A 13,080-nucleotide genomic window follows, 5' to 3' on the forward strand; every position below is an offset into this window, starting at 1 on the left:
CCCCTCCATGCACACGAGCTCTCCCCGCTGCTGGCCTGCCACTCGCTGCCCTGGGCTCGCTGCCCACTGCTGCTGGCCCCGGCAGCGCCGAGCAGAGCCCGGCCCGTGCTCCGGCAGCCGCTGGAGATGCTGGCATGGATGGACGGGATCCCCCCTCAGCCTTCCCTTCTGCAGCCGGCCCAGGCCCGGCCCAGCACACGATGCTGCAGAGCCCAAACCCTCTCTAGAGCTTCTCCAGCAGATTCTTTATTCCGCTGTGAAGCCCAGACAGCGAACTGGAGGCGGGACAGGCCGCTTCTGATTGCCGGTACCAGCAGACAGACCCAACCCAGCAGTGTGACCCGGGACAGAAAATGGCCCTGGGGCTGCAGAGGCCCGGCAGAGCCCGCGGTGCCCAGCGGAAAGGCTGTACTGCTCGTATGTAAACATAGACTCAAAATGATTCACACTCTCTAAGTGTCCAGTGTACGACTGTGTTTCCGCTCTATACCCCACACATGTATTCCACATAACCTGTAAAATTATCCCGTCTATTTTACACCGTATATATTCTCCATACACCCTACACAGCACTCTCTGTATATACACCATACTCGATATACCGTATATAAAAACAGCAGTAAGCAGTAACACCACTAACACCCACAAGACTCCGTGGGCAACAATAACCCACCCAGGCAACCTCGGGCCGAGGTCAGACTCCCACAGCCGCGTCGCCCCGACCTCACCCGGCCGGTTCGGGGCCGTCTCGGGGCCGTCTCCCCTCAGGGCCCGCCCCAGCCCCGCCGGCGGCTCCGGGCGGCGGCCTGGACCCTCCGCTGCGCGCAGCGCGCCTGCGCGCCCGCGCCCGACGTCACCGCCCACCCCCGCCCTGCGCGTGCGCTTCCCGCCACGGCCGCCGTGGGGCGCGGCCCGGGGAAAAGGGGCGGGGCCACACGTCTGAGGGACAGCCGGAGAGGGCGTGGTATGGTGAGATGGACGTGGTCGTGTTTGTGATTGACAGCGCAGGAGGGCGGAGTCGCCGACAGGCCTGACATCAGGGGGCGGGGCCTGCGAGACTGGGCGGAGCCGCCCGTGGTGGTCACACCCCCCAGCTTGGTACCGTACCCCGCCGGCAGGGGACGCCCCTCCCGTCCGGGTGTCGCGATGTCACACCCTCAGACACCGTGGTGACGTCACTGCCGCGCCATCAGCCCCCCTCAGGCCCTGTCCCTGCCTGTCCCGGTGACATCACACCCCTCACAGTGACGTCACTGCCGCTCCATCAGCCCCCCTCAGGCCCTGTCCCGGTGACATCACCCCCCTCACAGTGACATCACTGCCTCTCACCAGCCCCCCTCAGGCCCTGTCCCTGCCTGTCCCGTGACATCACACCCGCAGTGATGTCACTGTCCCTCCGTCCCTGGGCTCAGGAAGGCCCAGGCCCAGCAGACCCTTCCCCGAGGGAGCCGGTGAAGCCGCCCCTCTCCCCCCAGCGCCGCCATCACAGCACAGCTCCTGGTGTTTCCAGAGGATCTTCTTTTTCACAAAGCCGCGCCGCCCCACGCTAGAGCCACAGCTCACGCAGCCCCTCAGCCACGCCGCAGGGCCAGGAGCGCGGCCTCGGCCGCGCGGCGGCCGCTCCCCCGAGGGGCAGGCGGCCATGGCCGGCGCCGTGAGGGGCGGCCGGGGGACATGGGGCTCCGAGCCGATGCCTTCCTGCCGTGTGCCCCCCGTCCTGCCCCAGCCCGGCCTCCGCCGCCCGGGCCAGCATGTAGCTGACCTTGCGCTGGTGCGCCAGGGCCTCCTCCTTGTCGTTCACCTGCGGAGAGAAAGGAGAGCAGGCTGTGGTCGGCTCAGGGAGCTGCCACATTTTCTCCTCACGGGGAAAAGCAGGGCACAGTTTTTCCCAAGAATATTTCTGGGATTCACATTCTCAGAACATCAGAGAAAGAAAACACAGTTCTTATCCCTTGCTGCGCCTGTGTTGTGCCAAAGTAGAATGCAATGTGGATTGTTTACCCAAAGTGAGGATGTTTTGTTCCCTGGCCTGTCAGTGTGTCTGTGTCGGGACTGTCTGCTGACAGACACGGGACACTCGTGGAAGGATCAGAGGATGAGCGCAGTGCAGTGCAGTTGTGAGCAAGAGCCAGTGCATGGCAGATTCAGCTTTAGACGTACAGAATAATACAGTGTAATAAACTACTTAATCAGCCTTCTGATAAGACGGAGTCAGATGCACCGACTTCTCTCCCCTCGTCAGAGCTGACCTTGATTTACAACATCGGGCTGTGAACCCAGCCAAGGCACGCTCCCGAGGGGTGAACCAGGCACTGACCAGATCGATCAGCATCCTCAGGATCTCGTGGGCGCTGTCCAGCTCCTTGACCTTCCTGCAGTCCCCCTCTGAGGAGAGCAGGCTGGACAGCTTCTGTCCCAGGCTGCTCTTGTTCCCTTCCAGCTTGATGCGTTCTGTGGAAAACACAGGTGAGTCAGCTGCAGAACCGCTCAGGAAGGGCAAAACAGCTTTGGGAGAAACTTCTAAACCTGGATCCCATTAAAAAAAATTAATAACTTAAAATAATTTCATGTAACGATCCCATAAAAAAGGGCAATACGAGCTGCAGCTTCTCCCACTGCAGCTTCTCCCACTGCTCCTGCTGTCCCACAAAGGCTACACAGACCTTACACGTGGCCACATTGAGAATTCTTTTTTCTCTATGGAAAATACACTTTCGATGCTCTAGGTAAACAATAATTCATGGTAGTCTGTTTTTACATCGCAAGTAGCTTAAAAAATAAAAAATATTGTCTGATACAGGCCACAGACTTGCAAGTTTGTGATAATTCCAGAACTAGTAAAACACATTAAAAGTAAGGAACAGCTGTGCCAGGTAATGGAGCCTGAAAGCACTGTAGGGGAAACAGCTACTCAAGGTTGTGCTGTTGTAGTGCTACACCCCAGGAGTGCCCAAGGAATCTGGGAGACACACCACACTTCCAAGCCTGGCACCTCCTGGCCAACAGTCAAAACAAATATATTGTTCCTAAAGTCTGCAGTGGTTCTGGCTATGATGTAAGCACTTAAATATGACTCTTTATCCCTTTATTTTCTTTTTTTTTTTTTTTTTAAGAAGATTATTACAATTATTCCTACTTTACCGACTGGAATTCTTCCTCTTTCACACAGGCCTTTGTAACTCTGTATTAGGGTAAGAACACTAATAAACACTAATATTGATAGACATGCGTAATAAAAGGCTAAAAATGTTTAAGGAAACAAAAAAATCTCTTCAGTACTCCAGTGAATTTTGGAGTGGCCTGGGTTAGAAGAGACTTTGCAGCTCATACTGTTTCACACCTTCCGCTAGACCAGGTTGCTCAATACCCCATTTGGAGCAAAAAAAAGTTCCCCTTTCCCAACGGTTCCATAGAGGTAATGTGAAACAGAACCCCGAACAGCAGAGCAGCTGCTGGTAGCACACAAACCAGCAGCTGAGCCCCCAGCACACAGCCACAACACGGGCAGAGGAGCCTCTGCTCGCTGCTCTGCCAGCCAGCCCTCCCCAAAAAAACCCACACTGCCCAGCTACCAGCGCCCCGCAGGCGCCTCCAGCCTGCAAATCTGGTTTCCTTCTTCAGGTTCATCACTTCTGCCAGCCTCAGGGCCTGCTCCTGCCTCTGCATCAGCTGCTGCTCAAACGCAATTCTGAAGGCATCTGCCGTGATGTACGCTTCGTCCTTGCTCTTCTTCAGATTTTCCGCCTGGTTTTAGTTCAGGGGAAATTTAAAGGGTATTAGCTGATTCGGAAGCAAAAGCAGATTTTAAATTAAGACGCAGACAGCTTGCAAGTAAATACAATCAAGGAAGCAGCAGGAACCAAAGGGTTTTCCTGACGTGTGGAGAAATGTGTTTTGAAACGTGTATTAAAGTCCTTACTCTTCATTGTCTGCAAATGTTCACACCCCCAGCCGCCTACACAATCATCTCTGTGTATTTATTTAATCTCTGCACATCTACGAGAGCTCGAGGAGGGAAATAATGTCCCATCACAGCCAGGCCAAGAGAAAAAGGAGCGAGAGATTGGAACTCATGTCAGGGATCATAAGGGACAGGCCAGCACCTATTTTCAAAACCAGTCAGTCACCTGGAAGTTCTGCAGCAGGACCACAAGGATGCCCACCTCATTTGCAGAACCAAATACAAAACAGAAGAAAAATTCTAAATCCACACGATTTCACTAAATAGAAAAAAAATCAGGAGCCTGGAATTCATGTCATTGGTGTAAGTGTGACATAAATAGATATTTTCCAGCCAGATCAGCTTGCTGCCCTAGCTGGGTGAGTGGGCTGTGGGGGCTGATGCCCACAAGGGAGGGGTGAAATGCACTGCCAGGAAGGAAGGGAAAGGTTCAGTGCCAGTCCACATGCACAGTGTGTACATTCGTGTAGGGCACACACTTAGGGCGTGTTCTCTTTTTTCAGATTAAAAAAACATGGGGAGAAGGAAAAAGAATGCAAAAATTATTTTTTTTTAACTGGTCAATCTGAGAAGATACAATTACAATTTTTTTTTCTACCAGCTAAAATGGTGGCATCACAAGCACCACAAACAAACTTCACAGTGTTTCTGAGATCCATTGTGGTTTGTGTAAGCAGTGTCTGGGTGTTCCTGGCTTTGTCTGGACTGGTGCAGGTGCACCCCCCTCCTCGTCCCCACCCTGCCAGGCCTTGTCACCTCCTGCTTGAGATGAAGGAGCTGCTTCCGAGTGAGAGCTGCCACTCTGGCACAGGGACAGGGCTGCCCCTCGGCAGGACTGCAGGCGCAGGCTCCGAGCACTGCCAGCTGAAAACCCAAACGAGCCAGAGGTCAAGGGTCTGCTCACGGAGGAAAAGAAACCCCCCCTGAACCAGGTGGTGAAGGGGAATGGCTCCCAGTGAGAGCTGTGTTTCCAGGCAAAACCTGACTGGTGGGTGAGCACACCCTGCAGCCCTCACTGGGGCCACGCTGGGCTCACTACAGCACGAGCAAGCAGGCTCTCAGTGCTAGGGAGAATAAAAATAAGCACCACAGCCTGTGAAAAACAGCCTGCTGCCTTCTTCTGCCCGATGTTTCTTTGCAAGGTGGACCAGGAAGAGGAAAACTGATTAACAGGCACGCAAAGGCGTGTGCTAATAAGCTAAAAATGGGTTCGAATAAAAGGATGTGCAATGAGCAATGATTTTTCTCTATGTGTTTAACATATCTCTGAAGCAGCCATTTGGAAAAACGCGCAGGCAATACTTACCTCAAGACCTGTGAAATCAGTGATGTCACTTTTGTTGAACATCATGTTCTCCTGAAAAACCTTCTGCTGTTTCACGTCTAGCATTGCAAGGAATTCCAAGCACTGCTGGTTCAGGACTGCAAAATAAAACAAAGGAAGAGATTACAAGTATCTGCCGCTCCGATTTCTTAATTTCCGAGTTCAACTACACCCGAATGAAGCAGTTCTACACTTCAAGCATCAGTCTGGGAACAAGATGAGACCGTAGGAGTAGAAACTCATCTCCCAGTAGTTTCTCCTTCTGCGTTCTCCCAGAGAAGTGATGGCCCACTTAGAGAGAGACCATTTCCTGTATTGCTCTGCCTCAGGACTGAGCGCTGGGTCTCCTTGTACCCTCAAAAGTCAGGCAGCCTCTCATGCAGAACAGCACAACGCTGGGTAAGTAATGATTTAAGTCAGCTATTTCAAAGCTTTTTGGAAGGCAAAAGTAAAGGAAAGGACTCGAGCCCCCTGATTCAGTGGCTGCCCTTTCCAGTTTAATTCCCAGGCTTCTGCATATCTGCTAAGATCAGCTGCCAGGACAAGATCCCCACAGAAATCTTCCACCACAGCTAAAACCTGATTTATTCCTGAAAAGCAGTGTGTTCAGAGCAATAGCTGCTGTTGGCTTACTTGCATTTTCAGCCTTAAGTGTTCTAACTTCTTCTGTCCTCAGTTTCAACGCTTCCTTAAGAGCTGCATTTTCACAGTATATCCTGCAGAAGTCAGAAAATGGCTTTATTGTATTTTTAAAAAACATTTTTAAGTGGGCACTCAATAATTTAAAAAAATAACCTGTTAAAAGATGGTATCTAATATTTCTGCAAATTAAAATTAGGATTACTTGAAAGACAGAATAAAAAAAATCAAAAGTGAAAGGAGTTGAGTACTAGATATAAATTTTAAAAAAACAAAACAAAACCTCCATGTATAAGTAGGCAGTGCCCATAGCTTCAACAAGAGATGAGTTTAAGTGCCACATCTCCATTTGGAAATGCAAAGAAACTGGTAATTATGAACCTCTGAAACTCTTGCTAGAAATTTCCTATTTCCTTGAAGGAACAAAAGTGATATTAGAGGAGCGGCAGCTCTGGTCTGTAAACTTCCTGTAGCCTGAATCCTGTTTTCTGGAACAGCTGTGCCTTCAGGTGCTGCAACGTGAGAACACACAATACACACTGATAATGCATTTTTCCTTGAAGCATTTCCCTCCTGAACAGAACAGTGGCAATCCGACGTCCTAAATGTCAAAGCAATACAATTTATTTGGTGCATCTCAGCTCTCAGTAAACGCAGCCTAGCCTGAATTATTTCACTTGGGGAAAAAAAAAAAAACAAAGGAAAATGCACATTTTTCTTGTCCTGCTGCCTCGGATGTCAGAGAACTACCAGGAAAGTATGAGATGCTGTGCAAAGTGGGCTGAGCCCCTGGCTGTCAGTGTTCTGAAGCTGTGGCTGTGTCTTCCACCAGCCAACACCAGTTTGGTGGCTCCAAACTGCACACTTCCAACCTACTCAGTCAGGAAAGCCAGAGAGCCTTTCAAGAGGCAAATGTGTCTCTGAACAGCTTGCAAGCTTGTGGCTTATTCGATTCGAAGCTGAAACATATCTAAATAAAAGCACATTCTGAAGTGTGAAAACGACAGCAATAATAATAACAAGTAATGACAGAAACAACTCTGATGGGTAGACTTCAGAGATACAGTTTCTACTCGTAGATGGGTGAGCCTGCTGGTCCCATTTCTCAAGGTCTGTCATGTATAATCAGTTTAGTGCCTCTGGCACATTCTTCTTGCCCAGCCACACCTGCTGTCCACCCAGAGTGACTCCTGTTCAACAAAGAACCTCTTGATCAGCCTCTCTCTAAGCTCTGCATTTCACTTGTACTCATGCCCAGACCTACAGTGCCAGACAATAAAGAAATTATTAACCAGGAAATTGTATTTCCACGGGCGTGCATATACCATTATTTTCTCTGCCTCGTCTATGGTTTAGGTAAATAAGGATAATCAGTCCCCACCTGGCTAACATCATACAATTAAAAAAACTCAGCCTAGCAAAGCCAGCCTACAGACAGCTTAAAAAAAAAAAATCAGGACAATACATCTAGAAGTTTTAACTGAAAAATACAAATGTGACTAGTGTGAAAAATCAAAATCGTCCAGAATTTGGAAGGGAAATTGGGAAAATACTAAACCCCCAAAGAACCTGAGGAAGCAAGTTTGGAACACAGAACAGATGGCACAGAGCACTCAGTGAAATTTTAAGCAATCAAACGAAAGCCCCAGTGATACACAGTGCAAGCCAAATACCTGTCATATTTTTCCGTCCAGGCGTCCTCTACGTTTTTAAATCTGTCCTGATCAAACTCAATTTCCCACTGCAAAATATTTATTTCCTGTAGAAACAAAACACACTTGCAGCAGCTCATCACAGGGTTCCCCTCAGAAGGGTGCCAGGGGTGCTGGGTTTGGCAGAGATCTCAGTGACAATCTGAGATCAAATAACAAAACCGGTACCAAACACCGCAGTTTCTGCACCACCAGCCTGGGGACCCCAGGCTCTGATCACAACTAATCCTTCCAGAGGCCTCCAACCAAGACAAACCCAGGCTGTCCCACCTCCAAGATGTGGAACAGAGCAGCAGTAGGATGAACAAAGCAAAAAGCTCAGTCTAACGAGGGAGCTCTACACCACCTGCCTCCTCCTTCCCCGCTCCAACTGCGCACCCATTCTGTCACCGACATATTGTGGTTGTGATATTTTATGAAAATCCCTTTGCTGGGATTTTCTTCTCCTGAGAAGCTGAAGGGCCTCAGCCTCAAGTGTAAACAATTTGTTATCTGTTATTGTGAAATGCAGCAGGTGCTTCCTCGGTTGGTCCGTGTGGGATGTTTCTGCTTGGTGGCCAATCCAGGAGGCAGCAGCTCTCGGACTCTCTGGGAGTCACAGAACTTTGTTATTCATTCCTTTCTGTTCCTGTCTCACCTTCTGATGAATCTTTCTCTCTGTTCCTTGTAGTACAGTTATAGTGTGTTTTTTTTTTTAATGTCATATATATCATAATATAATAAACCAGCCTTCTGAAATGAAGTCAAGATCTCTCCTTCCCTTCACCAAGTCCTGACTGCCCTGAAGACCCACAGTAATAGTCATATTTCATGAAAATCCCTTTGCCAGGGTTTTTCCTCCTGAGAAGCCTCAGAAAAGGAATGTCAGCAATAACTCCCTGCTGCAGTGGAATGTGGCAGGTGCACCTTTGATTGCTCTCATGTGAGTTGTTTTTACTCGATGACCAATCCCAGTCCAGCTGTGTCAAAGCTCTGAGCAGTCACAAGCTTTTACTCATTCCTTTTTAGCTTTCTGATGAATCCTGTCTCTCTATTCCGTAGCACAGATTTAGGACAGCATTTTAATATACTATAATATCATAATATAATAAATCAGCCTTCTGAAACATGAAGATTCTCATCTCTTCCCTCCTCCTGGGTCCCTCGAACACCATCACACCCATTCCTCAGGGTCCTTGGGAAGCCTCACATGAGTCTGAGGAGTTGTGCAGCTCACTCTGAGCAGCTGAAACCCACAACCAAGGTGCAGGAGGAGCTCTGGCAGTTCTACAATATTATTGTTGTTATTATTATTATTATTATTATAGCATGAAAAGGCCTAGATCCAAATAGCTAAGTTAATATTTCCCTTTCTACTAAAAAGGAACAGGAACTCCTTTCACAAAACCCCTGGAATTAATGTCAGGCATGCACTGATTTAAACAGACAGTCTGATCACCCCTTTTCAATAGCCAAGGGCTTCTCTGTGTGAAGGAAGCACCCACACTTACCTTCTCTAGAGTCCTCTTTTCTTCCTCGGTTTTCTGAAGCATTGCTTTTGTGTGGCTCGTGGCTTTATCAAAGACTGCCTGCAAAATTGACAACAACCAACCAAAGCAAAACCCAAAATGCAGCTCTGCCAAATGCTGTGATTAAACAGAGCTAATTTTCGTTTTCACATCCATAGCCAAACACCAGAGTTACAAACACCAGCAGCCTCCTCGTGGGCCCCAGAGGGTTCTGATCTCAAGTCTAAGTGGCATCACAAATTTGGCTTTCAAGCCCAGAAGCTCTGCTGCTGACAGTGCAGCATCATCCTGCGCCTCACTCAGGGCTCGTGCAGGAAATCACACCTGGAACAACTGGGTCACAGCACACCTCAGGCCCAACTGGCTGCAAATATGGGATGGTGGAAGCCACACGGCTGGAAACGCGTTATGTAAGCAGGCCACATTCCAGGAACCCATTTCAGCAGAATTTGTTGTGAGGGAGAACAAAAATACTACAAAGGGTGAACAAAAGAGCAACCTGACATTTAAGGCACGCTGTCCTCTAGGGCAGCAGATGGAGCAGCCAACTCAAAATACTCATGCTTTGCAGCAGGATCCCAAGCACTGCCTAAATCTTCAATATAAGGGACTGGAGAAAGGCCTTAATTTTATCTTTAGTAGATAAATCCTCAGGGATTGCCAAAGATAAAATTATAAGAATTGCCACAACACTGAAGTCTTCTTAAATAACACACTGGTTGCAGTAAATTGTAGAGGAGAGTCTGTAGACACTTGCAGACTCCATGATGTAAATTGCAGCCCTGGGAGGGCCTGAAGGTTTTTGAGGTTTTGATGAGGAACAGCAGAAGATTTCCTCTGCTTTCCTTGTTGCCACCAAGAGATTTCTGAACAGCTCCTACCATGCTCTGCAGGATTCTCAGGGCTTCATCCTTTCCTTCGAGCTGTCTCTGAGACGCCTCAAGCTCAACTTTCAGAATTTCAAGCTCCTGAAGTAAAACACAATGCAGATACACTGAGTAAAAGCCAAGGTAATCCTGTTAAGATTCAGCTGTCAAACCACTGTAAATTTGCCCTCCTTAAAAAACAGACCTCTGTTTCACCTGCACGATGTCTTTCCATGGGCTCACCTGAGGTTAGAGAGCACAGTGCATGTGGCACGTGTATTTTTACAGCTGCAGTCAGCTGAGGCTGTGATGCCAACACATTTAACCACAGTAAAATCAAGATGTACTGTTAACTAAACATCCAAAGATTGCTTACACTCCACATTTTCAATCCCCAAAGCTTAATGAAACATAAACATCTGCTAGAAAAGTACAACAGTACCTTCAATATTCTCCCCATCTTTATAAATACTTTGTAAACACACCCCCCAGATAATAAAGCACACCTCACACTACGATTCCCTGACACCAAATTTAATGAAGCTTCCAACTCCTGCTGTAATTCCAAGAACCTGGGTGCACCCAAGTCTCCCAGCACGCCAAGATCCTCTTGCTACATGGAAGGGAAATGCAGGTTTGGAGAGCAGCACTTCACCAACCTCCAGAGCTTCCCGGAGTTGTTGCTTCAGTTCCTTGTTTGACACTTCAGTGTTAGATTCTGTAGGATCAATGGAGGATAATAAATGATAAGATATTGTGACATTTAAACAAAAAAAAGTGAGGATTTTACCCTGAAAACAGGTCACATACAAAGGTGAATTTCCATCTTTGTGTTGTGGGGTTTTTTTTTCTTGTGGAGCTAATAAACAGATTGAAGAAACCCATCAATACAAGCTTCAACTGTTGCTTCACAGTTGAAGAAGTGAAATGGGGGAAAAATGTCTGTTGTAAAAAGACATAGAGTAAAGGCAAACATTTTACAACTTCCTTTTAAAATAAAGCCAACAAAATTGCCATCTTGATTAAAAAAAAAAAAAAAAGTCTATATTCTTTTCTGATTGTAACTTTTCAACATCCACACTCAAAACATCAGCTAGCACTATTTAGAAGCAAGGGCAGTTTTCAGGAGACAGAGACAGCTCAGCTTACTGGGGAAAGAATAACAGGGAATTGTTCAAAGGAGAAAAATAAGGAAGTTACACAGAAATGCCTCAGTCAAAATATTAAAAATTAACAGGAGTTAATGCTGTAATGAACAGCACTGCCTGCATTTGATTGTTTTTACAGCAGCATTGCCTTCACAAAAAAGGAAGAAGAGTGCAGGTTCCAAAAGCTGCTTCCTAACCCCTAACTTAAGCCAATTCACTGATTTCAACTGAAGAGCAAATAAGATTTTGAATATTCAGCTACAAGCTTCAGGAACTGTCTTTAGGAAGATTTTAACTGGCTCAGAGCAGGAATCCAAGCAACTTCACAGACACAGCCAAACCCACGCAGGCGCGCCCACCACGGGATGCTCTCCCAGGATGCTCTCCCGTAAATGTCGCTTTCAAACGCACAACTAAACACTTCAAACCTGGACATTCTACATAAGAATGGCCACTGAGGATTCACCGCTGAGAAGCAATTCTGCTGCTCACGGAAGGTGGAGGATCCCAGCGCCCTGCAGGGATTTTGGCAAGTGGTTTGAATTTAATGACACTTCTCGGGGCACCTGAGCGGCTCCCTTCCACTAACAGAAACCTTTTCCTGTGGTGAATAATTAACTTCCAAGTTACTCTTACCACAGCTATTCTGCCGTGTGGAACTAGAGGCAGGTTTTTTGAGCGATCCGTCGTGGAAGCTGTTTCGTTTTGGAGCGGGAAGAGCTGCAGCATCGCCTTCTTCTGCCACCTTTGCTGGCAAGGGGGGATTACAAGTCTTCCCAGAACCCTTCCTAGATCTAACTGAATAGGAATGTTGTACGTTTTCCCCTTCATAAACACCTCCCGGTCTTCTCCCCAGTCCGTTCCCCAGGTCGCCACACGTCATGTCATCCTCTTCTGCTTCCTCCATCTCCTCCTCCTGCTTTTTTTTTTGCGGGGTTTCGGTTGCTTTGGGCTTTTTTCCTGGCGGAGGGCCCCTCACCTACCGGCGAACAGCGCCTCCAGCAAGGGCCAGATTTCCTCTGGAAAAAAAAAACCCGGAAAACTCCGCGTTCGCAGCAGCAGGACGAGCGCCGAGAGGGAAACGCGAGGCGGCGGCAGCCGCGACCGGCGGAACCGCTGCCGCCCGCGGTGAGACCCCGGCCGGGGGGAACACCCCTGGGGGATACCCCATGGGGATACCCCACGGGGATACCCCTCGGGGATACCCCTCGGGGACACCCCCGGCCCCGCCCGGGACCCCGACCCACCTGCGCGGCCGCCGGCGGCGGAGCGGTCCCGCCCCGGGGCGGCTCCGGGAGCGGCCCGCAGGCTGCTCGGAAGGAGGGGTTGGGTGTAAACAAGCAGCTTGACTGGGCTAATATTCGAGCAGCAATCAATTTATTAATTAATGGGGTAAAGGATGAGCAAACAGCGCTGGGTACAGTGGGGGAAGGTTTCCCTCCAGCTGCACCCGATGGTTGGGGCTCACAGGTATTTCTAGGGGTGCACACACGCCTTCTCAGCAGTTTCTGTTCCAAATCTTCACATCACAATTCTATACACTATTGTGAGTTAGTTTTTCTCAGGATGTACCCCAGAAAGGAGTATTCCCAGATGGTGGGGTCTGGCTTCCCAAAGAAGAAAGAGGTCTCCCAGCTGGTGCGGTCCAGACTCCAGATGTGGGCCCACCTTTTAATTGCAAAGACTATAAATCTCATAACAGTGATGTCCAGCTTCCCTTGGTCGAAGCTATCAATTCTTGGGTTGATGTTCATCTTCCTTTCTCAAGCTGCTTTTTACTGTTTTGCTAAGGTGTTGAGATAAGCATCTTTCCTTTACATACATTCTAAACTTATCTTTTCAAAGCTCCTTACTACAAGCAATATTCTAAAATTATACTTCAAAGGGCTATTATTGCAAAGCTGTTTAAGCAGAAAGTTCCT

The 13,080-nt window shown here is 48.5% G+C and overlaps 2 protein-coding genes across 5 annotated transcripts in view; both read right to left on the bottom strand.

The window, feature by feature from the left end:
• The window catches only part of ZFYVE16 (zinc finger FYVE-type containing 16), a 26,668-nt gene extending 25,878 nt beyond the window's left edge, over positions 1–790 (bottom strand). For 3 of the 4 annotated variants that reach the window (XM_038125453.1, XM_038125452.1, XM_038125450.1), the window contains exon 1: positions 674–790. The gene's annotated coding sequence lies outside the window, so the exon portion shown is untranslated. The remainder of the gene's footprint in view (positions 1–673) is intronic. The other variant, XM_038125451.1, reaches the window with a different exon arrangement.
• CCDC125 (coiled-coil domain containing 125) overlaps positions 1–12,739 on the bottom strand; it is a 15,028-nt gene extending 2,289 nt beyond the window's left edge. The window contains exons 1-12 of the mRNA XM_038125600.1: positions 12,406–12,739; positions 11,795–12,177; positions 10,670–10,728; positions 10,026–10,112; positions 9,121–9,204; positions 7,598–7,683; positions 5,919–6,001; positions 5,268–5,383; positions 3,573–3,744; positions 2,318–2,451; positions 1,703–1,801; positions 729–939 (exon numbers count right to left, since the gene is read on the bottom strand). Of these exons, the coding sequence (XP_037981528.1) occupies positions 729–939; positions 1,703–1,801; positions 2,318–2,451; positions 3,573–3,744; positions 5,268–5,383; positions 5,919–6,001; positions 7,598–7,683; positions 9,121–9,204; positions 10,026–10,112; positions 10,670–10,728; positions 11,795–12,065 (1,402 nt within the window). The 5' untranslated portion in view covers positions 12,066–12,177; positions 12,406–12,739. The remainder of the gene's footprint in view (positions 1–728; positions 940–1,702; positions 1,802–2,317; positions 2,452–3,572; positions 3,745–5,267; positions 5,384–5,918; positions 6,002–7,597; positions 7,684–9,120; positions 9,205–10,025; positions 10,113–10,669; positions 10,729–11,794; positions 12,178–12,405) is intronic.
• Between the last annotated feature and the right edge of the window lie 341 nt (positions 12,740–13,080).

The sequence above is a fragment of the Motacilla alba genome, chromosome Z, assembly GCF_015832195.1.
Source record: "Motacilla alba alba isolate MOTALB_02 chromosome Z, Motacilla_alba_V1.0_pri, whole genome shotgun sequence".
NCBI classification, from domain to species: domain Eukaryota; kingdom Metazoa; phylum Chordata; class Aves; order Passeriformes; family Motacillidae; genus Motacilla; species Motacilla alba.